Genomic DNA, 27,011 nt, shown 5'->3' with positions numbered 1-27,011 from the left:
CCGGGAGGGAACGGCTCCGTCCCGCCCCAAGCGGAGCGCACGGACTACAGCTCCCGCTCGGCATTGCGCTTAAAGGCGCCGGCGCTCGGGCTGTGGCGCAGGGCGAAGGGGCGGGCGAGGCTGTTGACGCGGAGGGCGCTGCTCTCTCGCTCCATGCTGCGGTCACGGCCCGGCCGCTGCCGGCAGGTGAGTGGGTGGGTGGGGAGCGGCCTCCTTCCTTCTTCCCACCCGAGGGGCGCTGGGTGGGGGCTCGCAGCTCCCGGCCCCTCCTCGCCTCTCCGAGCTTCCTCCCCTGCGTGACCCCGAACCGCTCTCTCTTCTTCACTAGGAGAGTGGTTTTCTTCACTAGGAGAGTGGTTAGGCCCTGGAACAGGCTGCCCAGGGAGGTTGTGGATGCCCCGTCCTTGGAGGTGTTCAAGACCAGGTTGGACGGGGCCCTGGGCAACCTGATCTAGTAAATGTGTATGTTTGGTGGCCCTGCCAGGCAGGGGGGTTGGAACTACATGATCCTTGAGGTCCCTTCCAACCCGGGTCATTCTGTGATTCTGTGTGGATGCCGGCGGTGCGAGACAGGGCTGGGCCTGGGGGGTGAGTGCTACCGCCGTGTGTCTGTGGGTGGGAAACAGGGATGGCTGCCAGGGTTCTCCTGTGTGGATATAAGGAGCCTGCTTTGGCAGGGGGGTTGGACTCGATAATCTCTAGAGGTCCCTTCCAACCCCTACAATTCTGTGATTCTGTGATGTCAGAAAGCGGTTCTGCACCACTGCTCTGAGTGCCGGAGTTGGAGGAGCATCTGGATGGTGCTCTCACACACAGGGGTTTGGATTTGGGGTGGTGGTGTGTGGAGCCTGGAGCTGGACTGCATGGGCCTTGTGCATCGCTTCCAGTACGGGATAGTAGTCTGTGACTCTGACCTGCTCCATTGACCATCTTCTAAATATGAGGTGTCTGCTGTGTGGCTTTAGAATGGCACGCTTCGGTGGTAGATGTGTGTTACGTGTAGCTGTGTGAAGGGAGAGACTGTTTTCAAGTATTGTGAGCTATTTTACTGTAACGTCAGTCAGTGATCTTTCACTTGTGGATGCTGAGAGGTGGAAATCTAGAACTCCTAGAATCATTTGCATTGGAAGGGACCTTTAAAGGCCATCTGGTCCAGCTCCCCTGCAATCAACAGGGACTCCTACAGCTGGATCAGGGTGCTCAGAGCCCCATCCAGCCCAACCTTGAGCATCTACAGGGATGGGGCATCCACCACCTCTCAGGGCAACCTGTGCCAGTGCCTCAACACCCTTATTACAAAGAACTTCTTCCATATATCCAGTCTAAATCTCTTCTCCTTTAGTTTGAAGCCGTTTCCCCTTGCCCTTTTTCCCTGTAGAAATGTTTCTTTCACATGCATAACACATAACTTAATCTCTTCCAGTGCTGGGTTGAAGTACAACAACAAATTTCATCACGGCATAGTGTTTTTAATGACTTTTCTTTAATCTAAGAAGAAGCACAGCTTAATACCGCGTGAGCCAACTAAACATTCCGCACAGTGTTTTTAAAACAAGATAACCTCTAGAAAATAGACAAGAAGGAAACAAAATTATCAGTGACCTTGGGCTGCTAACATTGACTGAAGGAGGCCATCTATGTTGTATACAAGATTGCAGTGTACAATGCAGTGTTTGTTTTGCTTTGTAATTTGTTTATACAGCAGCCCAACATGACTGTGTTTGATAAATGATTGTTACTATCTTGCAGCACGGTGTGTGTCCTGGAGATGCAGAAACCATGTAGCAGAAAGCTCTGAGCAGTTGTGGATTATCAGTCCCTCCCAACAGCGGTACAAAGTGAAGAATGAAGGTGCCTGGATTTATTTCCCTATGGACGTTGACTTCATTGCTTTGTGGCCAGTTAGGAAACACTGCAGAGCACGAAGATGTAGTAAAGCACGCGATCAAGCTGCATCGTGGGAAAGGAGCTGTTATTACTCAGCGAAAGCAGTGGGTAATGGAGAGCTGCAGGAAACTATCTGGTCTCCTTCGCCAGAAGAATGTTGTACTCAACAAATTAAAAAGTGCTATAAGAGCGGTTGAGAAAGATGCCGGGCTGTCAGATGAAGAGAAACTTTTTCAGGTTCATACCTTTGAAATTTTCCAAAAGGAGCTAAATGAAAGTGAAAACTCAGTCTTTCAAGCGATCCATGGCCTTCAGAGAGCCCTGCAGGGTGATTACAAAGATGTTGTAAATATGAAAGAAAGTAGTAGGCAGAGACTGGAAGCCTTGAGAGAAGCTGCAATTAAGGTTAGTTACTCTCCACCCCCACTGTGGCTATTACTAGAACTGTAATATCTTAATTTCATTTTGATACTTTTTTCAGTCTGTTCTATACAAATAAGTAGATCTATGAGAAACTGCAGGCTTACATTTTAAAACAGTTTTCGAATGAAATTAGGTGTGTTTGTTTTCATTGGCAAAATTAGAATTCTGGAATAGATCTGAAAACTTAGTCGCAGCCAATCGTTATTTCAAAGCAAAGCTAAGCCTAATCACAAGACCCACATTGAGTACTGTGTTGAAAGAGGACAAGAGGTGAGTCTGCACACAGCGTGGTTGTGCTATATAAACGTCTTGGGTTATCAGAATGGAAATAAGGCAACAAATTCACCATATGCTAAATAATTTTTCCACTTTGGATTGGGATTACTCATCCCAAACCTGCCATTCTGGTGGAACAACTTCTTTATTTTATGTACTCATAGGGATGTTAGTTAAAATGGAGGTGCAAAATATTGGTGTCTGGTTTTTGTTTTGTTTTGTCTTGGTGTATTATTCCTAGCCTAAGAAGTACAGGTATGGAAAATAACACCTCCAAGAAACAGATCACAGAATCACAGAATTGTAGGGTTTGGAAGGGAGCTCTAGAGATCATCGAGTCCAACCCCCCTGCCAAAGCAGGTTCCCTAAACCACGTCACACAGGTAGGCGTCCAGGCGGGTCTTGAATATCTCCAGAGAAGGAGACTCCACCACCTCCCTGGGCAGCCTGTTCCAGTGCTCCGTCACCCTCACTGTAAAGAAGTTCTTACGCACATTCATGCGGAATTTCCTATGCTGTAGTCTCATCCCATTACCCCTAGTCCTGTCCCCACGCACTACTGAAAAGAGACCAGCCTCGCCACTATGGCCCCCAGATGGCTGAGGGAACTTTACTGAGAAAAGTAGGTGTGTGTAATGGGAGAGCTCAAGTACTTAAAGGAAAGTTTGGGTTCCCGGGTCATTCCAGACCTGTTATGGCTTGCACAGTCTGGCACCCAGTCTGGTAGTGCTCAGAGCATGTACTGAAAGTCCTCCATTGAGAGAAAACGTTGCTTAGCTGACTTGGCATTGAAATGACTTGTTTCCTAGCCTCTGCCTCTCAACCACTGAAGAAAAATGCTAGGAATTTTCTTTGCGTCTTCTTTTCTTAAAAAAGAGGCTGTTCTTGTCAAAGGGAGTAAAAGGGAAAAGCACAGTCAGGCTACAGAGGGCAGAGATGAGGACCCAGGCAGGGCAGCTGTCTGAGACACATAGAGACCAGGCAAGGGGTGGCATGAGACTGCTTTTGCACAAGGGAGTGCAATGAACAGAGAGGAAAGGCTGCTGAGAATAGAAGTTAGGGTGCAGACTGAGGGAACTGCAGCAGTCTGTGCAAACAAAAAATGAGTCGCTTGGATCCATGTATGTTCCAGTGACTCAGTATGACTGTGATATTGGCAGTTAATGGCAGTGCCAGCTTCTGCTGCATAGAAATAGTAGACATTGCTAGATTCTTTTTCTTCTATTTTTTTTTCCCCTCAAAGTTCTTCACATAGCAGCAGTGAAGCCATCTGTAACCTTTTGTCTCATTTACCTGATTCTTGGCAGCAATACAATTGTAAAACAAAAAGAGAGAGGTCTGTAGTACAGCTTGAATGTTGCTGCTTCTTTTCCTTTATAAAAGGAAGCTTCTGTTTGTAGTGCTGAGGTGTGTCCTGTAAGAGTTTAACTTTTGCAAAGGTGGGCTGTGTTGGCTTTTTTAGTACATCAAGATATTTACTCAATCAAGCTGTCTTTTACACCACTCCTTAATGCCGCTTACATGATTGTTTAAGCAGTATTTGTTGCTCTAACCTTGTAATTTCATAGAATCATAGAATCACAAGGTTGGAAGGGACCTACAAGATCATCTAGTCCAACCATTCTCCCTTTACCATACCTACAGAAAACCACTAAACCATATCTCCTGGCTCCTTATTTTGCTTTATAGTATGAAATAGAGGAGGAGATGATGGGCAAGCACGTGCCAAAGATGAAAATGGCACACATGGAGTAATTTTTTGTGTTCAAAAGATGTTCACACATCAGGTCCAATTTTGTTCCAGTATGTTTTTGTTGTCATCATATTTGCTGATACTCATAAAAATATCTTACTCATAAGATATTTTTCCACAGAGTGGTTGAATGGAAAATACAGATGACTGTAGAGTATACAGGACTCAATCACTTTATTTCTGTCGAGTTCAAGTACTTGAAAATTGTTAGTATCAGAGTATGAATGTGATGGATTTTCTGCTGGTTCTGCTGCTGGGAAAGAGTACAACAGGGTCATTCATGGCAGGGAAATGTTGAATCATAGAATCACAGGATGGCCTGGGTTGAAAAGGACCACAGTGATCATCTGGTTTCAACCCCCTGCTATGTGCAGGGTCACCAACCACCAGACCAGGCTGCCCAGAGCCACATCCAGCCTGGCCTTGAATGCCTCCAGGGATGGGGCATCCACAGCCTCCTTGGGCAACCTGTTCCAGTGTATCACCACCCTCTGTGTGAAAAACTTCCTCCTAATATCTAACCTAAACCTCCCCTGTCTCGGTTTCAAACCATTCCTCCTTGTCCTATCACTATCCACCCTCATGAACACCCCTCCTGCTTATATACTCTGCCTGACTTTGCTCAAGGAACTGTGGGGAAGTTCTGGAAGAAGCAGCAAATCTTACCTACTTTCTATCTGCTTCAGATTTCTTGGGTGGCCACTTCTTGTCCATTGATGGAAAAGATGAGTACTACATAGATGCATCCTCCTCTGAATTCACTTTATTCATCTGTTGTTGAATAAACAGCAGACAGCAATAACACTACTTTCTTAATTAGTCTTCCCTTCCTTTTGCACATATTGCAAGGTATTCCCATCTTGTGCTTAGTGTGGAATCCTTATGCGTATTACCTTGCTTAAAACACTGTTTAGCATATACTTTGTGATCAAATGTCTCCAGTGCTAACGTGAAAGGCAGAACAGTGTTGATTCTGTGGTACTCCTTTGCATAATGTGTAGCAAGGTGTTTGAGAAAACATTTCCATCTCATCAACACCATTCTGTTACTGTTCCACTCAACAGCTACAGCTGTAGCCAGTGGGTAAAAACTGATACCACCTCCATCGGCAACACTTTTCCATTAAAGAAACCAATTCTGTGGTTTCTTTACAACCTGGAGCATTCATCTCATTGACAAGATTGTTTTTGTTTTGTTTTTTTTTAAGGGCTAAACACAGTTACAGGCTACTCTGAATGTAGTATTGTCTTGACATCAAGGAATTGTTTGAATTATACACGTCCTTACAGGGATCAATGAGAAAAAGGGCCATCTACAAATGTGTGTAGAGAAGGCAACGCTTCATTTATTCAATACCTTTCAGTGCCTGAAGGGAACTTACACCCAGGAGGGGAATAAACTCTTCGAAAGGGCTGACAATAGCAGGACACGGGGAAATTGATCCAAGTTGAAGGAGGGAAGATTTAGGTTGGATGTTAGGGGGAAGTTCTTTACTAGGAGAGTGGTGAGGCCCTGGAACAGGCTGCCCAGGGAGGTTGTGGATGCCCCGTCCTTGGAGGTGTTCAAGGCCAGGTTGGACGGGGCCCTGAGCAACCTGATCTAGTAAATGTGTATGTTTGGTGGCCCTGCCAGGCAGGGGGGTTGGAACTACGTGATCCTTGAGGTCCCTTCCAACCCGGGTCATTCTGTGATTCTGTGATTTGTTCCAGCAGAGGTGTTTAGGACCATTGTAGATGCCACTGTGGGAAAGGCAGACATAACCAAAGGGAGAACAATGTCTATCTGATCTCTAGCTCAGGCAGTATAAGAAAAATAGAGATAGAAACTTGTGTGCTCAAGCAATGGAGTCTGACTTAGGGATTACTTGTGTTCCTTACCCCCTTCCCTCAGTTACGACTGCTACAATAAAAACATTATTCAGCCACTGTTACAATGTCTATATTGCTTCTGCAGTTCTATTGGTAAGATGTTTTATGTCAAAAGAAGCTCGTGTTAATATCAACATTTTGATACGTAAAGGCCTGGCTTGTGCATTATCTGTGTTCTGAAATTCGACAGGAAGAAATGGAATATGTTGAACTCTTAGCAGCAGAAAAGCATCAGGTTGAAGCCCTTAAGAACATGCAGCATCAAAACAAAAGCCTGTCAATGCTCGATGAAATCCTTGAAGATGTCCGGAAGGCAGCTGATAGACTGGAGGAAGAAATAGAAGAGCATGCCTTTGATGACAATAAATCTGTAAGTAAGGTTTTGGGCTGTCTTTTCATTCATGTGTATTTGTGTTTATGTTGATATTTGCATTGTAGGGGTATTTGTCTTGTATTACAGATAGTTATTAGGATTTTAGTCACTGCTTTGAACAAACAAAGAGGAAAAGAAAACAACAACTTTTGGCTCTGTGTTTGTTTTCACTTTCAAGAGAAGAAAGCATTTAGTTGTAGAATAATTGCTTGTTAAGAATGAGCAGACAGGAATCATTCTTCTTTTTGTTGTAGATTTCTCTGCTTTGATTTGGAAATACTCCCTGTAACTACCACTTACAGTGACAAGTGTATTCCGTCTCACTGAGACAGCTCATGGGAGTCATAGTCACAGTATCACAGTCTCGTGCGGGTTGGAAGGGACCTTAGAGATCATCGAGTCCAACCCCCAGGATTCGAGCCTGCTTTGTAGTAGAGCGGCACTACTCTCTTGAGGGAAAGTGAGAGTAGCTTTTTGTCTGCACCAAACAGCTGCAATTATACCTCCAGGTAATCCTACCTAGCTGGACCGAGAGTGTAGAGAAGAGCTTGCTAGAGTGCCCTCTTCTGTTACACTGGGATATGACAGCCGATTTTAGTGATAGGAGTACTATTCATCTGCAATAGCTGATCATTGAAGGAAGAGAACAAAGTTATTCTTCTTGTCCAGTGTTTCTTCTATTTTTTTTGTCTTATATCTCTAGTCATGAAGTACAGAAAAGTAGTAATGAAATTCAAACTCTAGGACTACTTAGAATCATAGAATCACAAGGTTGGAAAGGACCTACAAGATCATCTAGTCCAGCCGTCCTCCCTTTACCATACCTACAGAAAACCCCTAAACCATATCTCCTAGCTCCCTATCCAGGCACCTCTTGAACACTGCCAGGGATGGATTACTTACATCCCCATCTTTGTGAGGACTGCCTAGTGTATTTTCTCTCAAGCCAACTGCTAAGAATATATATTCAAGGATATATAAGGATATATATTCAGATAGAGATAATTGCCTTAACCTTGCAACATTTTCCTTCTATTCCTAATATTGTTTCTGAACTAGACTGAGCTTCACTAGAGGATGAATACATTTATACAATCATGTCACTTTGACGTGGTCTTTGATATAACTTAAGTTTTGATACAGAGAAGTTTGGTTAGTTTCTATTCACGCAGCTACCAAATACAAAGGAACGCTCAACAAACTCTGTATGAATTTAGAATCCCAGGTCTTCAAAGTAGATGCTTTGATGCTGATGTATCTAATACTGTCATTTTGCTTAGTGAATGTTATCACTGACCTCATAACTTCAGATTCTCAGGATGGTACCTTGTTAATGTTTCAGTTTTTAGGTAAAGATGGGGAGACTGCACTAAGCAGTTAAATAATTCTTATATAAAAATCAGTGTATTTTAAACTGTGAAGTCAGCATTTAACAGTACGCTCTAAACTCTGTTGTTTTTTTTTCCCCTTTTAGTGGCAATAAGGTTGTGAGGGGAGGGGTAGATAACAGAAAAGCAACAGGATTGGGAACCTATTATGCATTCTGATTAGAAACAGTTCTTCATGAATGCTGACTGTAGGGAAGCCTTTCTTCTTTGTTCTGATACTGTGAGAACAGTTTGCATGTATGTGACATGCAGCTGCTCCTGCTTTCTCTCATCAGCTGAAAACATGAAAACCTGCTTTGATCTCTTAGAATTGACAATGGACACTTGGTTCTGCAATGGAAAATAGCATGGTAAGTGGGGAGCTTAGGGAGGTGAAAGTGGAGTAGTCATAAAGAAGCAGGTTGTAGGCAAAAAGTGGGTGAAATGCAACTTCCATAATGTCTGAAGAGAAAATGGTCACCAACCTCTCATTCTAGCACTTCAGAATGCTGGTGTTTGGTTAGAGATATTGTACTTCTCAGTCATTCTGCAGACTTCAGTATTTATTTCAGTTTCTTGCATTGGAATTCTACAGCTTTGAAACCTCATCTTTATGTGGTTTTTTTCTCATTGGAAAATTGGCCTGGAAAACCTCACATTGATTAAAATGAAAAGCATTTTCAGTTATGAGCATCAAGTTTTGATAAAAAGGTTGAAAATATTTATATTAAAAGAAGCTGCAGTGTTTTTAGTCAATGTGAACACATTCTGGAGTAACTTCAAGCACAGCTAATAGCCTTCCTTGTTAATGTACGCTTCATAGATGCACATCTTTGTTTTGTTGTTTTTTTTTTTTCCTTCTTTTTCTTACAGGTAAGAGGTGTAAACTTTGAAGCAGTTTTAAGGGTGGAAGAAGATGAAGCCAACTCCAAAAGAAATGCTTCAAAACGAGAAGTAGAGGATGACTTAGGTCTTAGTATGCTCATTGATTCCCAGAACAACCAGTATATCCTTACCAAGCCCAGGGATTCAACCATTCCTCGTGCTGATCATCACTTCATAAAGGTAATAATTTTAGAGATGCTCTTCTCTTTTTTATAAGACTTACTCCCATCAGCTTGTATGTTCAAATTTAGCTTAACTCGTTGCTCCTTTGGGGCAGCACGTAGTTAAAGCAAGCTACTAGTTTACCTGATAAGCCATTTGCATATGGTCACAACAGAGATTTATATATTCATGTACTGTGATAAAGGAATGGAAACTGGAAAATGCATCAGTATGTTATTGTATTTGTTCTTCATGATGAATAAGTGGATTGAGATATTTTTTTTTAAAACAATATTGATCTATTCCACTATTATGTTTTAATGCAAACAGTCAGTCTCTCCAGCAGCCCTAATTACACCTCCTACATTACAGTTTATAAGTTGATCAGAATTCCCCAAAGCTACTTATTACTAAAGGGTTAGTACTTTGAATGCTTCATCTGCAAGCAGAAGTGCTCACACCTACAGTTGTGTTTAGGTAAGTTCACCAATGTTTTGTTTTGTTTTCTCAGGCAGTATTCTACATGTAATTTTACAGTTCCATTTTCCTTTGGAAGGGCAATGGTCTTTAATTGCGCCACTAATTTGTGTATCCTTTATACTAACATGTAAATTTTACATATTAGGATATTGTGACAATAGGAATGTTGTCTTTGCCATGTGGCTGGCTATGCACGATGATAGGATTGCCAACTATGTTCGGGTATATCATCTGTGGCGTACTGTTAGGACCATCAGGATTAAATAGCATTAAGGTAAGCACACATGTTGTTTCTTGACTGATTGCATTTATTGACATTTTTAACAGTAATATAAGAAGTGGTATGTCCAACTTCAAATGCACACGTTGTGAGTAGTGGTCTGCTGTGCATTAACAAGTTGGCCAACAGGCACAACAGGATAGATGCTAAATGTGTGTATTACGTTAATATTCATATAACTGCTTAGAAATTATGTCTTCACAACGTCTGCTGTTACATGGGCTCTTACTGATACTGACATGTAGTAGTACATGAAGGTTGACCTTTAAGTCAACTCTTTAAGTTAAGAAACAGACATTATGTATGGTTGACATTAGAAAGATTCAGCAATGGATTTTCAGAGACCACGAGGAAGTGGGAACTACACTGCTGAGGGAACTTGTGTTGCTATATTACTGGCAAGCGAATTTCCTATGGGAACATAATGAGAAACTATTGGTTTTGTAAATATACTCGCAATTTGCTCTATAAGTAAGATTGCTATGCACTGATATTTATTTTATATTTTTAAAAGTCTATTGTGCAGGTGGAGACATTAGGAGAATTTGGTGTATTCTTCACTCTCTTTCTAGTTGGTCTGGAATTTTCTCCTGAAAGATTAAGAAAGGTATTTTATTTTTGTTGTACTTCTATATTACCAGATTTAACTGCTACTGTCACCAGTTCTATTTCAGATTTGCACGTGCTTTCTGTAATAGGCTAGTTTGTTGTTAGACAGTTTTGAAAAGACAAATATGTCATCTTTTCTTTAACTTTCTGGAAAGAACAGCGTGTGTCATTTCATAGAATCATAGAATTACCCAGGTTGGAAAAGACCTAGAAGATCATCAAGTCCAACCGCAGCCTAACCAGTACCCTAACTCTAACAACCCTACACTAAATCATATCCCTGAGCACCACATCCAGACGGCTCTTAAACACATCCAGGGATGGTGATTCAACAAACTTTGCAACAAAATTGGTTGATTGCTAGAAAAATCTCAGACAATTGATGGCAATCCATCTCTGCTTTATTTTAACATGCAGAAACATGTAGTTGCTGTTATGAAGTGTCTGGTATGTTTACCAGTCCTGTAATTAAACTGTTTGTTAAGTACTACGTACTGAATTTGATGATACATGTTGTACTGGCTAGTAAGCTGATTCTGTGAGTATGTTAGCATAATCATATTACTTGCAGCGGCCATTGGGATTCAGCAAGAAGGTACAGGTTGTTTTTGATCTTAATTAACTCATAAAAAAAACTCATAAAACTAGCTAGAATGTTAATATTGGAAGCTTACTACAAAAGATGTGAAGTCTGTATGCATTTAAAGAGTTGCGTTTTGTGATCTGTCCCAATGATGGTTGTGAGTTCAAGAAACTATAAAAGCTTGCTTTCAAATGTGTTGAAGTCTGAGTATTCAGATTACTCTCCTATTTTAAGTCCATCTAAAGTTAAAAATGAAAGTCAGTAATTCAGAGGTTCTTAAACAGGTACTATGCAAACTGTTACTAGATTGCAAGCAACTTCAAAATTGTGTATGGACTAGTATGAATTGGGCTGCTGGTATTTATGGTGTTTTACACAACTCCCTATGTTGTGTTTTTCCCCCTTATAATCACAGTAAGTAACTGGTCTCCCGTTTGATTTTAATGTAATTTAGCCCATAGTGGATCTTTGACCCTTAATTTATTGGTTTACGAGCTCTGGGAAGTGTACTTAATGAGACTGCATGAGGTAATGAGCCTCTTGACGTAGAATATTATCTCCTAGGTAATAATATCTTTAGAGCTTGGGGATGTGTGTAATGAGAGCTGCTTATGTCTGCAGCACCTTATGGTGCAACTTTAACTGCTTATTTGCTCTGAAAATCTCTGTAATGTGTCAAACTTTATAATAAGAACTTGTTTTCTTCCTGAGGTGTGGAAAATATCTTTGCAAGGACCCTGCTACATGACAGTTCTGATGATTGCCTTTGGTTTATTGTGGGGACACTTGCTCCAAATCAGACCAACACAAAGTGTCTTCATTTCCACTTGTTTGTCTTTATCAAGCACACCATTGGTGTCAAGATTTCTAGCAGGGACTGTTCGAGGAGATAAAGAAGGTAAGTGTGATTTAAGTACGGGCTGCTGTAGTATCTATAATAAAATTTGATAAAAGTGGACTTTGTGACGTTATAAAAGAAACTAATTTAAAAATGAAACAAAACCAAAACATTGTCTGGTTTGCAAGGGATCATCGTTTTTTAACACAGGTCACTGTTATATGTGGTCTTGTTACGGGGTGCACCTATTACTCATGTAGCCAGTCTTCTTTGGATAGAGAATGGTGTTAAAATCAGCACACAATTGACTTTACTGGGGTTCTGGATGCCTGGTGCTTTTTAAGAGGCTACCAGATAAGACCGTTACTACCAGACTGTCACTGGGGCAGAAAGGCTAACTGAAGTAATTCACATCCTTTTCCTGCAGGCTAAGAACAGCTCTGCTAGTCTTTCAAAGATAGCAGCTCTTCAGATAAGTACTTTCAAGTGCCACATTGCTGTCTTCTCAAAAGGCTTCTACATATTTCCTTTCAGCAGTTTTGCCAGCCTTCTTTCTTCCCCTTAAACCTCTCTCATCCATAGGTGCTGTAAGGTGTTTTTGTTTTCTTTCTCCCCAGAATACTCTTATTCCAGTACCAAAAATTCAAAGTGTTTATTTTCTATGTGCTGGCTCTTGTTAAATTAGATATGCCTGTTATTCTGAGGACTGTAAGCTTCTGTAAAGAAGTTCCAGTAAATACATAACAAGTGCTTAACTGCAAAACAAAGTCAAGCTTCATATGATACTTTGACCTCACCTTGCTGAGAGCTTTATGTAACCTTCATTTATTAAGACACTGTAGATTTCTGCAAGCATTAATAGAGTCTGATAAATGTCTCCATGACTGCTTTCTTTGGTGTACAGGGGATATTGACTACAGTAGTGTACTACTTGGCATGTTGGTGATGCAGGATGTGCAACTCGGCTTATTTATAGCTGTTATGCCTACACTTATTCAAGCAGGAGTGAGCACACATTCCAGGTAAAAAAAAAAGAAAAAAATTTAAAAAAATCTTCCCTCCCCCTGACCTTTACAATTTAGTACATAGATTGCAAATACGAATATGACAGCACTACCTTTATTGTCAGTCCACTAAAAAATAGGACTTTGTTCTCTGCGTTCCCTTCACTGTTTGTACTTGCCATGTTGTATGAGGATATTCTTTCTGCTCTAGCTACCTTAGTCCAGTCTAACTTGTAACCTGAAATGTGTAGTGAAAAGTTTATTACTGACTTTATAGAGACTTTATTCTCTAAAGGCATTTTTGATAAAGGCTGCTGGATAGAATTATTGATTATTGTTTACTATGAAGAGCAGTCGGCAGAAGTCATTTTGAATCAACGTGGAAGTAAACTGTGTGCTGTAAAAGAGACTGACACATTAAGCAGATTTAGTCTTTGTGTTGTCTTGCTAATATGTTGAAATATCTTACTGTAGGTACCCAGTTTCAGACATCTGTGGAATGAGATCTTTTCAGTCAAGGAAAACTGGTTTAGAGGCAAGAGAGCAGTTGAAAGAAATGTTCTGTTTGTTTCTTCTCTTCCAGCATTTTCAAGGAAATTCTGAGAATACTGATACTGATTGGCCAAATTCTCTTTTCTCTGGCTGCTGTTTTTCTTATATGTCTTGTTATAAAGACTTATCTCATAGGACCGTATTATCGCAAGTTGCATGCAGAAAGCAAAGGGAATAAGGAAATCCTCATTCTAGGAATATCTGCATTCATCTTCCTAATGTTAACGGTAATCTTTTAAATTAATAAAACATTTTAATGTGTGTGGTAGAGTTTACTATATCAGTGTCAAAAAAGCCATCACACTTGCTCTTATTGCATGTCCACATAACTCTGCAGTTCAATTTTTGGGCTTTAGAATGTTTTAAAACAGAAATGCACAGATGACTCATTTGTCACAGCACAGAGAAGTATTAAGTGACACAACCTGAATGTTAATAGATTGAACTTCTGGTAATTTGTTTTATAGTTACTATAAGGAACGTGATTACAATTTTAATTTTGAGGTATTTCATGCATTTGAAAATAATTTAGATGGGTTTTGAGGTACTGATAATGGCTCATGGCAACACTTAATAGTTCGTTTTCAATGGCAAATTTTTGACATAGGTTTTATTATAAAATAGCTTTTTGTCTTCCTTTCCTTTCCTTTCCTTTCCTTTCCTTTCCTTTCCTTTCCTTTCCTTTCCTTTCCTTTCCTTTCCTTTCCTTTCCTTTCCTTTCCTTTCCTTTCCTTTCCTTTCCTTTCCTTTCCTTTCCTTTCCTTTCCTTTCCTTTCCTTTCCTTTCCTTTCCTTTCCTTTCCTTTCCTTTCCTTTCCTTTCCTTTCCTTTCCTTTCCTTTCCTTCCCCTTCTTCCCCTTTCCTTCCCCTTTCCTTCCCCTTTCCTTCCCCTTTCCTTCCCCTTTCCTTCCCCTTTCCTTCCCCTTTCCTTCCCCTTTCCTTCCCCTTTCCTTCCCCTTTCCTTCCCCTTTCCTTCCCCTTTCCTTCCCCTTTCCTTCCCCTTTCCTTCCCCTTTCCTTCCCCTTTCCTTCCCCTTTCCTTCCCCTTTCCTTCCCCTTTCCCTTCCCTTTCCCTTCCCTTTCCCTTCCCTTTCCCTTCCCTTCCTTTCCCTTCCCTTCCTTTCCCTTCCCTTCCCTTCCCTTCCCTTCCCTTCCCTTCCCTTCCCTTCCCTTCCCTTCCCTTCCCTTCCCTTCCCTTCCCTTCCCTTCCCTTCCCTTCCCTTCCCTTCCCTTCCCTTCCCTTCCCTTCCCTTCCCTTCCCTTCCCTTCCCTTCCCTTCCCTTCCCTTCCCTTCCCTTCCCTTCCCTTCTTTCTTTCTTTCTTTCTGTGGGTAATAGTTGGAGATGAAGTTGAGAAAGTATGGAAGGGCCCAAAGGTTCAGATATTTTGCTAAAACAAAAATGTACAGGATTCTTATGCAGGAAGTGGGTTGTACTAGAAGACAGGGTAGAACTTCAGAAGTCATAATGCTCCAGGATATAGATCACATTCATTGGTTTTGATATCTCTTCTGGGTTTGGTTTATTTGGCTCTGAATCTTCCATCCACTGGCTTTTGTCTCACATTTCAGCCCCCAACAAACTCTTCTGTTGGAGAGCAGACCGTGACAGCCAATGATAACGCTGTGGGTTTGAAACTCCTTTCTCCTGCTTGTGCAGACTGTTATGTTCTCCTTGAGAACTTCTGAGAAAAATAATAAAAAATGTTCCAGTGTTTGGAGCCTTTTTTGCTAGTCATGTTTGCTCAGTTATTACAGAGCCAATAGAGAAAGAAGTTAGCAAGAACATACCTTCACAATTTGTTGATTTTTGTTATGTTGGTTAAAAGCAGCATCCCTCTAAACAGCTATTCATATTCCAAACACAAGTGCTACTTAATAAATAACAAAATTATTTCCTCCTTTTTACTTTCCGTCAGGCAGATGTAACATTTGTAGAACAGCTTTAATAAAAGCAAAACCCTATGTACGTCATATTAAATACTGTGGTACCTAGAAGCACTTCATCTTGCTTTGATGAAAAAATGATCTGCATATATTGATCTGATTGAATTGGGTATATTGTGCCAAAATTGACATCAAATGCAAGGGAAGTGGTGTACGTGACTTAATGTAATCTGTGTATACAAACCTGAGGGGGAATAGGTTTGAGCATATTGGATGCATATTGCAAAAATGGAATGCTTCTTCAGCATGAGAAGTGTTTGAAAAGAAACAAATATTTTGTGTGCTTTCAAGCAAAAGCAGTTTTCCTTTTAAACTTGATAAATAATGCATTAAAATGATCAGCAGAAAAGATGCTGCATGTAACCTTGGTAAACCAGTTCAGATGCTTTGTGTTCTCTGGAACAGATACACTTATTACTGTTTGTAGTACAAGCTGTGGTTTAAGCACAAAGACTTAAAGGGGAGAAAGAAATGAAAAGAAGAAAACCTCCTCTAGCAATGTAGTTGTCCTATTGAACAATTCACCAAGAAGATCTTCTGGAAAGCATATTTAAATAGTTGTAGATGCCCTCTTATTTCAGGAATAAAAGCACAGGGAGCAACCTCATTTGAAAAAGCTGAGTGAATTTGGAAGAGATCAACTGAAGTTTTTGGGTGCCAGGTAGGAAAACAGCTAAACTGACATAGTGCTTGCAAAAATCTTTCTCCTTCGAAAAACAAATCTAAATATCGATGGAATTTGTTTGTCTGCATACATGGAATTTTGCTTGTTTGTGTAGTTATAAAAAAGCTTTTGAAAGGCAGAATAAAAGAACGTATCTTTTAGCAGCTAGAGCATTTCTGATCTGCTTTGTTCACTTGGATAGCATTGCAAATCATAACATTTGAAACTGGAGGACATAAGGGATAGATGGCCAAAATGGCGCTTTTATGTCAAGACATGAACTGTACTACAGTGACCTGAAGAACAGGTCTTGTGTCAGCCAAGGTGTTGATTAGCTGTGGGTAAAAACTGGCTTTTAGTTTGGCTGCATCATAGTAGATCTGTGGTGACAACAGCATGGGGAGGGGAACTGCCAGCTGTCTTTACCTCAAGAAGTTGAAAATATAGCTGTGTTACTGCAGTACTTCATATAAGAAAGCCTGCATACTTTTTCCTGCAATTTATTAGGAAAGTAATTCCTTGTTTGCTGGAGTACTTTCCGATGGCTCATAACCTGCTTTTGAACTCTTTCCTGTCAAGTAAGGGGAGAAGATTAAGAAATAACTGTAATCTTATATTCAAATTAATTATTTCATAAAATCATCTGAGATGGAGTTTTAAAAGGCTCACAAAAATTATTTCAGTTCTCATTAAGGCATTGCTTCTTTAAAGTGCAAACTTAGTATTCATGTCTTCTTCTTGGATGCATTTAAGTTATGAATGCTCCAAATATTAATGCATACATTTCCCTGAGGGGTTTCTTTAGTTTCACTAGCTTACCCTATTCAGGCTTCTATGATGATTAAGGAGTAAGATATGCTGTATTAAAGAGTGTAGGCAAAACAACTGCTGAACAAATAGCTGAAATTCAACTGGAACATGGCATAGCAGTAATGTTTATTTCTTTCTTTATTGCTGTGGTAGAACATTTGAACATAAAAATCCTATGTTCCCGTGAGAGAAAAGCAATCCTCTCTGAGTTAGGAGTAAAATGGAACCTTTGAAAACCTTTGAAAGCTAAATTATACAGAGGTAGAAAGATGCAAATTGACAGAAGTTTTCATTTAATTTTGAGTAGAAAAGCTTCCTGTAACATAGGAGGATGTTACAGGATTGGGAAGAGGATGGAACACGTCTTGGGGGACAGTAACTGTCAGATCCCCGTTCAATAAAGCAAGACATTAAAAATGGTGCAGGCAGAGAGGAAATACTAAATGCAAAATATTTCTCAAGTTTTGCTTATATAAGAGATCTTGTTGAAACTGCCATTGCGCCAGTAAAACTCTTCATTGTATGTCTGTGTGCATTATTTAAAATAAGCCCTGTCACTACAGATGTAGTTGAGGAGTCGTATCTACTTACTGATAATGCTATTCGACAACCAGTAGTTAGGATGGGAATAGAAAAAGTAGTCTTGGTATAAGCTTAGCTGTAATTCTGAAGAACAGACCAAAGGAAGTCAGGTGTGGTTAGGAAAATATCCACATTTTGCTTCTGTTGTTCATGTTGGTTTATTTTTTCTTGCCTTCTCATCCATGTTTTTTCATGTGTATTTCTTAACACAGATAAAGTAGACCTGAGGTTGTGTACTACCTAGAAGGAATAGCATAATTGCATTTTCACTTACTAGGTACTTGAATTCATGCTTGGTTTAATTTAGAGTAAAGGAATAGTTTTTAGGTTTTATGCTGTGGGAGCAAACCCAAATAGACATAATTTACTCTAGTTGTACCTGATGCCTTTTAAACTAGCATTTGGTATGATAGAACCATAGAACAGCCTGGGCTGAAAAGGACCACAATGATCATCTGGTTCCAACCCCCCTGCTATGTGCAGGGTCACCAACCACCAGACCAGGCTGCCCAGAGCTACATCCAGCCTGGCCTTGAATGCCTCCAGGGATGGGGCATCCACAACCTCCTTGGGCAACCTGTTCCAGTGCATCACCACCCTCTGTGTGAAAAACTTCCTCCTAATATCTAACCTAAACCTCCCCTGCCTCAGTTTATAAACCATTCCCCCTTGTCCTATCACTATCCACCTTTGTAAACAGCTCCTCCTGTTTATACGCTTCCTTCAAGTACTGGAAGGCCACAGTGAGGTCTCCCTGAAGTCTTCTCTTCTGCAAGCCGTTTCCCACTTAAAATGTTCCCTGCTTGAATAGGTTGTGTTGAGGAATATGATTTAGCTGGGAAGTATTGGTAATCGTTGGACTAGGTGATCTAGGTCTTTTGCAACCTTGATAATTCCGTGATTCTGTGAGCATAGCATTGTGCAATTCCAGTACAAGCAGTAGTAAATCCCTTCTTAAGTGGTAATATATCCGAGTGCAAGTGAATATTTAAAACATTAGCTAAAAAGATTTCAACCAGAATGTATGTGATTCTAGCTGAGAAGTAGAAATAATTTCAAGTTTACTTGAAGATGCTATACTGGGTCTATCACATTCAGGAAGTTAAGACTTTCAAGAAGTGTTTCATATCTATCTGTATGTTTGTTATTTTAATTAATTTAGTACATTTTTTTCTTCCCCCTTACAATTTCAAGCTTTTGTGCAGTGCTGTGCATCTCTGAAACTGCACTGAGAAATTCCTTTTGTTTTAAGATACAAGTGTATCAAAAGTGGCATATTTTACATATGTAAACCTGGAATGGAATTTTTATTGCTTTTGAACAGTCAGCAACCATTTGCATTGACAGAAGCAATTTGTTTTCTTAAATACCTTGCAATAAGCTGAAGACTAGTACAAGTGGCGTTATGTGATGAGCATTCAGATATTGGCACTGAAATACACAGAAGACTGGATTTTATTTTCAGTGGCATTTTATGCATTGCTTGTTTATCATGTCTTTTGTTCTCCTCTGTTAAGTTCGAGTCGCTTGAGTGTTAGCTTTGTGCCTCAGTGTAACACCATCTGACATATGATCAATGCTGTCCATAAATGTACCATGCTGTATCATTGCTTAAGCTAAATTATTGTGGAAATAAGTCTTCAGTTTAAATATTCTATTAATATTAATAGAATTGTCCTTTCTAAGAGAGGTGACTATCCTCAGCGGCATGGCTTTAAAGTAATTTATTCCTATGAGAAGTGCTGCCTGCTTTTTTAATGTTATAGGCATTGCCTTAAGCAGTTTCTTTGGTTTTTGGTTCAGTCTCTTTGCGTGTTTAATCTCTCCCTTGAAGTGCCGTATTAAAATAAGAAGAAGAAAAGAAAAACAACAATAAAGAGTAGTCTGAGTTCTTTCAAATAGATGCTTCATTCCAGCAGCTAACTCCACATGCTTAAATTCTTCGCTATTCAGTAAAACACACAAGCACATTCAGGTCCAATTTACAGTAATAAACTGTCTATTATGTCTGCTACATTGAGACTGCTCTCCCAAACTGTTAGGTTTTACTTTTTTCCCCTTTGTTTGACAGTTGGAAATTATGCAGTTCTTGTGGCTTATTTTTATAGCCTCAGTGTATTGTGGAATGCTGACTCTGAAGCTGTTAGTCTCTCTTCGAGTCTCCGAAATCAATTGCCATCCATACGACTGACATAAAGCATTATGATCCAGATTTTAAAAAATAGCTTTATTTTTGTGGGGAAGGAGGGAAAATGCTTTTGTGAGACTTTCGGATAAATACAGTGCTGCAGAAAACAGAAATAAAACTTGCATAGGTATACATCCAGTGTAATGTACAGTTTTGTAATTGTGCAGTGAAATGGTATATATGGTCACCCCAGGCATGAGAACAGTAACAGATTTTCTTGTTATTCCTTGACAGATCACAGAGCTGTTGGATGTTTCAATGGAGCTGGGATGCTTCTTGGCTGGAGCTCTAATCTCTTCTCAGGGTCACATGGTTACTGAGGAGATTATGGCCTGTATTGAACCAATACGTGACTTTCTTGCCATCATTTTCTTTGCATCTATAGGTAATTTCTAACAAAGCTTACTAAAAATAGTGCTGCCCTACAAATGCAGGGGAAGAAAAGGAGAATTGATGTCTACAAGCTGGAGGGAGGAGGTAGATTTTATTTCTGTGAGTGCTGAGATGTTAAACAATGACACAATTGGTTTGACTTTGCTTATGTTTTAAATGCAGTATTAATTTTCATAAGGAATTTCCATGTTCCATAACAGAAACCAAAAGTGTTTCTTGGCAGTTTTCAGAATAAAAATGAAAGGAAGAAGTTATGCTCACCAGTCTCAATCTGTTTTGCCCAGCCCGTGATAATAATTTGTGCTGATCAGTCAGATAAGAGTGTTTATTTGAAGGGCTCATTCACCACTTTATTAAAAAGAATTGTGGTAAAACTTTAGATGGGTAGTTGCAAAATGTTCACAGATAAGTCATTTATTTCTTTTGGTTAAGAAAGTGAGAGATGTTGCAAAGAAACCTGAGTTCGTATTAAGTGGTGTTTTTTAAGGACCATAGAAAAATACTCTACTTTGTAATCTGTGAACTTACTAAGGGTGCACCCAATCCCCTCATCAAGATCATTAATAAAGATATTAAATAGAAGCGGCCCCAGCACTGAGCCTTGGGGGACGCTGCTTGTGATCAACCACCAACTGGATTCAACTCCATTGACCACAACTCTTTGGGCCTGGCCATCCAGCCAGTGCTTCACCCAGCGGAGCGTATGCCCATCCAAACCATGGGCAGCCAGCTTCTCCATAAGGATGTTGTGAGGGACAGTGTCAAAGGCTTTAAAAAGCTCTTAAAGGCTTTTAAAGTCTTGATAGATGCAGCATCCACCGCAGTTACTTTTCTGATTGATTGTCCTATCTTGAGGATGAGTCAGAATTAATCCAACTGGCTGAGGTTCAACCACCAGAGCTATTTTCTGTTACCTTGTCTGCTGTCAAGAATCTCTAAGATTCCTTTTCTTGATGCTGGATTTTCTGGGACATGGTGGTGACTACATTTGGATCTCCATGTGCTGTGATGCAGCAGGCAGGTAGAATCCATTTAAAATGATTTGTTTTGGTTTTTTTTCCCTGAGAAAAAAAGGTACTTATTAAAATAAAAAAAAAAAGTGTAAAGTCTTCCTTGCAGTCATCCTTAAATAAAAATATTTCAACTTATGTGAGTGAACTGTGCCATTTGGCTTGACTTCTGGTGCAAGGCCACCATCTACTCACCATTGCTTAGAGCTGAAGGACCATGGACCATGTTCAGCTATGAAAACTCACCTAACTGGTACACCAGCTATTAGTGACAGGCCAGCACTACCTGATGATGGGGCTAAAGTTTTTGAGTTTGTGATTGAAGTGTTTATTCCATCTTAGAGAACAGGTCCTTATTGAGTCCTGAGCCTAGTCGCAAAGTCTAATTAAAACTGTTGAAATAAGTGCATCTTCTGTCTGTGAAGTTAATCTCTGATGGCCTTCATGTCATCAGGAAGGCTTGATGTACCTGTATAGCAGCCTGATTTTACTTGCGGCCTTATCCTAAGTTTTTGAATGGGACAAGGATCTGTAATAACTATGAATTCCACTATGATGGGTTTTATTTTGCCCAAAATTTGTGCGGGTACAGAGCTGTATATTTGTTTCCTCAGAACTGTATATGCAACAGGCTTAGGCTTGCTTTAGCTTAGCGACACTTATTACCTGTAGATGCTTACCTCCACAGGATTAGTATAGAAATCTGTGGTAGTTTGTACTTCAGCTCTTTTGAATGAGGTAATAATCTCTATGTTGGGAGGCAGTCCAAATGAACTTCAGGCTGCCTGTCTGTTCCAGAACTGAGAAAGTTGATCCACCAGTAGTGATGAGAGCCCTAGGCTATACTTACAGCCTCCTTTGAAATGTTCAGTTCCAGATATGCTGGTTGGCCCTCTTGTCAAACAAGACATTGTTACAGGCTGTGTTTCTCTAGCCACATCATCTCTGAGACCAGCCTGAAGGTGAACAAGCAACATGCACGTGATACACCCCAGAGAGACAGAAGCTACTTGCCCTTCTCTATGTGTATACAAACATCTAGATTTCTTTTTTAATACAGTGTTCATCTCTTGTTTTGCCGTCTCTTTCCTTATTCTGACAATCGTTTGCATTTGTGCATTTGTGGTCAGACAGAAATTAAGAAATAAAATAGTGTGTGTGCATGCTGAGTAGTACTTGTATAAAAATCTTTATTCACAGTGCAATATGCAGACAGACAAAATACTTTGAAGTTGCTGCGTTTAGGTAGAGAAGACGATAAATCTTAGTTCTATATGTTTCTTTTGGCTCTGCGATCTACAAAGCAGGGAAAAATAGTGAAAATTTATCTTGCATTCCAATGAGAGGTTGCTGCATTGATTTACAGATCTCTTAGCCTTCAGCAGAATCAATTAGGTTGAAGGTTTGGCAACTACTGGGAATTTATCGAGAACACCACCACTGGTTTTAGTTTCCTTTTTAAGAGCTTCTGTGAATGAGCTTCCAAAGATGTTTACCTGTACAAGTTCCTCATATCATAGGTGATGGACTTAGTCACCTGTAAGATTCTTCTGCAGTGATTTCAATGACTCCAGGTCTTCTCTAACAAGTATTTGTTTTGCTAGGCTGTTTAATACTACTCAGGTGTAGTTCTGAGCTTTTGTGCTCTTTGCAGTTCTTATTACCTTGCTTCTTGCTTTTCTTGTTCTAGAACAAGACTTGACCTTTTACTTATTCTACAGATAAGCTTAATGAAAATGCATGAGTGCTTATTAGTAATAAAACTTGGGTGTCTGAGACATAAGGTTCTGCCACCTTTCTCTATATTCCTTTTCCAAGAAACAGCATCATCAAAATGCCTACGCCATAGCAATGTGGCTTTATGCAGCTCCTTAGCTTGCAGATCATACTCAGGGGTTAATGACTTCTCTTGATTCCATTCCAAGTGATTTTTCTTGTTCAGGTGATTTTCATTATTAAGCTTTTCATTAAACTTGGAAATATTTCTCTCCAGGGATATCTAGAATATCAGATTGGATATCATTATATTCAGTGAGATCAGAACTTCCTCATCGTAGTTTGATTCTGGAAGTTAAAAGTTTATCAAGGCAGTGGTTACAAAAATCTGGAAAAAAGTCAAATGCTATTTGCAAATACCATTGCAGATGCTTCTTGTGAAACACTAGTAGCGCTCAGCAACAAACTGCATATGCTTTAAATAAGATAGACGTGAAACATACCACAGTGTAGCAGATACCTTTAAAGGCAAATTAAAAACTAAAACCTGTTTAGTACTGGTAAATTAACTGCAACTCCATAGTACACCTATCTGCAAATGGCATGGAATAAAAATATATTGTTTAGGAATTTGGAAACACTGCATACTTTTCTGTTTACTTGTCTGTTCCAATAAACATAAGACTTTGCTATTTAAGACTTGGCTTAGATGTGAGTCTGAATGCTTGGCAAAAGTTGTTGGTTTTAAAAGAAGTACTGAGATAATAGCACTTATTTTATTTTTTTCCTCCTAGGACTTCATGTTTTCCCCACATTTGTAATATATGAACTCACAGTGTTACTCTTCCTTACGTTGTCTGTGGTCATAATGAAGGTATTTGGTTTTTTTTTTAATCTTTAAACAGTCTGAATGTTCTTAGCACTGCGTGTCACTATGAAATTTGTACAGAGACTGCACATCCAATACAGCAATGAATATTACATCTTGACTGCAGTTGGAGGAATCTAACTGATACAGTTTGACATAACAATCTTAGAATTTATCTATGTACTCTTAAAAAAAACATCTTTCTTAATGTAAAAGCCTTTTAGACATGGAGAAACGCCTATTTGTCTAACTTAGGATTCATGACCAAGTTATCAAATTATAGTAAATAAGATGGTACTTTTTACTCTGCTGTGTGCTTTTGACATTAGTACATTTAACATATTTAAAAGTCCTCTAGTCCATGCACCATATTTGATGCAATGTATCTTCTATTGATTGTACTATTTTATCCATTATATTTCTTTTATTTAAAAACTAATTAAGAAAACAATAACAACACGGTGACAACTCAAAAAAGAAAAAAAAAATGTTTTCAAAGTTTGTCTTGGCAGTGCTTGTCCTTTCTCTGATTCTTCCAAAGACCAGCCAGTATATCAAATGGATTGTCTCAGCAGGACTGGCACAAGTCAGTGAATTCTCTTTTGTTCTGGGAAGCAGAGCACGCAGAGCAGGGATCATATCTCGGGAGGTAAGCTGTTTTAGAGTCATTAACTTTGCTTTTTGCATCTCGATATCTTACTGGGATTTTATGTTACAGCGTATTTGAAATACGCACCTATTTGGTGTCATCTCTAAATCGTTAGCAAATAATCACGCATACAAATGGAAATATCAATAAATTAGAAGTAGAGAGCAGGTATGGTGAAGTGGAAGTTGACTTAATATTTAGACAAACAAAGGAGCAAACAAACTTGTAGTCACCACCTGTGGAGCTTGTTAATTTTAAATCTTCTGCAGAAGAAATGAGCTTCTAAAGTAGTTGTGAAAAAAAAAGTCTTATGAAGGAAAACTTTAACTTACTCATATATTCAAATTACGAAAACACGATTCTCTCCAGATGAAATCTGCTTTGCAAACTTCAGTAAACTACAGCTACTGAGATGTAACAACTGACCCTGCTTTCTAAAGCTACCCATGTTCTCCTCTGTGTCTCTGCTCACAAAAATACTCCTCTGGCTGGCCCTCTGAGCTTTCCATTGTGTGAGCAGTGGGCTGTATAATGCTGGAACCAATTCCAAATTAAGCAAGTGTGAAAAATTTACACAATGCTGTTCACTTGCGTATGTAAAGGTGATTCATTTTCGTGTTTACTCCTGCATATAATTAGGAGTTATAAATACTGTATGTTTGTATAGGGTTTCAAGAGAGCCATATGTGATTACAGAATCAGTCTAGGGGGGCCCACCCAGTGTGTTTGGAGGGAGGCCTTTAGGCTTTCATTTTTTCCTATGGCAGTTTTCAGGCCATTATCTACTCCATAAGTTTACATAGCTCTGAAATTGCCCAGAGTCACTCTTCTGTTTTCTTCCCACTGCCATTTTGTAAGACTCTTTCAAAACACGTAACCAAAGCCCTCATTTCAGAAGATGTGTGGTATGACTTAGGGGAATTTTTGTTGTTGGCTTTTTTTAAGCGTTTAAAATAGTAATGCATTTTGCAATGATATATGCAAACCTGAATTGGTTTTGTTTTTTTCGTAAAGTGGTCTTTAGCCTTTGACTTGTTGGCTCTGCTTTCAAAATTGACCTCTTAACTGCAGATCTAAGTAATTAGTTTAATATGAGTTCATTATGTTGTTTTTGTAACTGAATGTTCAAACGAGGTAAACAGACAATATGATTGTGCTTGCGCTTGTTTGTTTTTGTAGCAGTCTGCATAGGTGGATGAGGAGACAGGTGAAGTTTCCTGAAAATACTGTTGAGAAACGTCTGATCTCACCAAACTTCTAATAGTTTCTTAGTTTGCCATGTAACTGTGGAGAGCTTTTCTTTCCGATTCCCAGGTCTATCTTCTTATTCTGAGTGTGACCACTCTAAGCCTTTTACTTGCCCCTGCCCTGTGGAGAGCTGCAATTATGAAATGCGTTCCGAGGCCTGAACGACGCTCAAGTACTTGATAAGACTTGCACATGAACAAGAACGCATCTTCTTGGAAAGATATCTTCATTGCTCATTGTATTTCTATGCACTTGGAAAACAAGAGGTTTTCAGTAGTCCTCTTAACATGCACTTGGTAATAAGCCTTACACTGACCTTAAAACAAAATTCAACACTAAAGAGCGATTTTGTTTTAATTGCACGCCTCTTACAAAACTGGCTTTCTCTGACAGATTAGGATCTGCCTGAGTATTTTTTTTATCTGATCAATTATGCAGAGTCTAAATTATTTTTGTAACTGTAGCATCATGCAAATTTTGTTATTATTATTATTATTTTGCCTGAATGTGCCTTTTAATTCTCATCCTCCTTTTGTTACTGTTAGTTCACCACCAGATTTTGTTTAAAAAAGAAGTGTATTATGGTGCCTATGGTATCTTTTTCCATTAAATGACTTGAGTCATTTTCACATTGAGGAATGAGTTCAGTAGACCAGTGTAAATTCAATCACAAAACAAATCTGTAATGGTGAGTAAAAGTCTTAGTTCTTTATACAAAGAGGAAGTTTAATTGTCGGTATCAAACTTTTAAGCAGTCAAATACATATTCCAAATGATGCAGCCAATACCGTATGATATTTTGTTCCAAATTACAGCATATAATGTGTTTTCTTACAGTGGTAACTTCTGTGTTAGTTCTCGCATTTATTTACATACTTGATTATAAGTTTATGGTGAGAAAGGGCATAACTTAAGTTATATTTGAAGACTGATAGCTCTCATGCATTCCTGTTCCTAGCTACCGTTACAGTAATTGTTTACAGTTTTGTTTGTTTGTTTTAAATCCGAGATAAACTTAGTAGATATGGGTAGTCTAATTTCAAGCAGACACTTATTAATAAAATATGCTCCAGAGGTTGGGTGTTATATTTATAATATTCTGCATTTGAAACTATCATGAGTAAATTAATTTGCACAAAACCAGAAAGGGCAGCTTGAATATGTATTTGGAACTCCACAACTTTACAGTTTGCATTTACATCGAATAAATTGTTAGTCTTTTAAAATATTGTGATATTTAACGAAACATTGTTTTGAATGTGATCTTAGATGTAAGTGCTTTGTTCTTTAAAATATTATGGATGAACAGGAAAAGCCTTGTAAAAGCCTATTCCTGAAGAATCATACAGAAGATTTAATTCATAGACTGTAGTCTATGGCAATTTAAAAGTCATCTTGAGGTTTATCTGTTTAAAACAATGCCATTAAAATATATTAACACTTCAGGTCAGTATTATACTGTTATTTGAAACAACTTTGATACCCACCAAACAGCTAGAAAAATGTATGTTACGTATGTTTAAATTGCAAATTAAAATGAAAGTCGTCCTCCCACTAGCAGAACTGACAAAGCTTTGGATGGACTTGTGTGGTTTATACT

The 27,011-nt window shown here is 39.3% G+C and overlaps 1 protein-coding gene across 14 annotated transcripts; it reads left to right on the top strand.

Moving 5' to 3' along the window:
* Positions 1 to 112: 112 nt before the first annotated feature.
* SLC9D1 (solute carrier family 9 member D1) lies at positions 113 to 26,982 on the top strand. 14 transcript variants are annotated; one of them, XR_014941435.1, is made up of 13 exons: positions 113 to 186; positions 1,750 to 2,292; positions 6,359 to 6,577; positions 8,821 to 9,012; positions 9,620 to 9,748; positions 10,269 to 10,361; positions 11,658 to 11,844; positions 12,689 to 12,806; positions 13,463 to 13,567; positions 19,762 to 19,912; positions 23,441 to 23,520; positions 24,014 to 24,163; positions 25,478 to 26,982. XR_014941435.1 is itself a non-coding variant. In XM_015849435.3 (13 exons), exons 2-13 carry the CDS (start codon positions 1,846 to 1,848, stop codon positions 25,589 to 25,591), a joined length of 2,037 nt encoding a protein of 678 aa, XP_015704921.2. In that variant the 5' UTR covers positions 113 to 186; positions 1,750 to 1,845; the 3' UTR covers positions 25,592 to 26,982. The 14 variants fall into 14 exon arrangements, 7 of the variants coding, with proteins under 7 accessions (XP_015704921.2, XP_085390430.1, XP_085390475.1 ...); XR_014941429.1 differs by having other exon boundaries at positions 6,398 to 6,577; positions 13,263 to 13,567; positions 25,478 to 26,856; XR_014941426.1 differs by having other exon boundaries at positions 13,263 to 13,567; positions 25,478 to 26,856.
* The last annotated feature ends 29 nt before the right edge of the window (positions 26,983 to 27,011 follow it).

Source organism: Coturnix japonica, chromosome 1 (assembly GCF_054131305.1).
Source record: "Coturnix japonica strain WE chromosome 1, WE-NBRP24, whole genome shotgun sequence".
NCBI classification, from domain to species: Eukaryota; Metazoa; Chordata; class Aves; order Galliformes; family Phasianidae; genus Coturnix; species Coturnix japonica.
The sequence above is the reverse complement of the archived record's forward strand: the minus strand, read 5'-3'. Positions and strand labels throughout refer to the sequence as shown.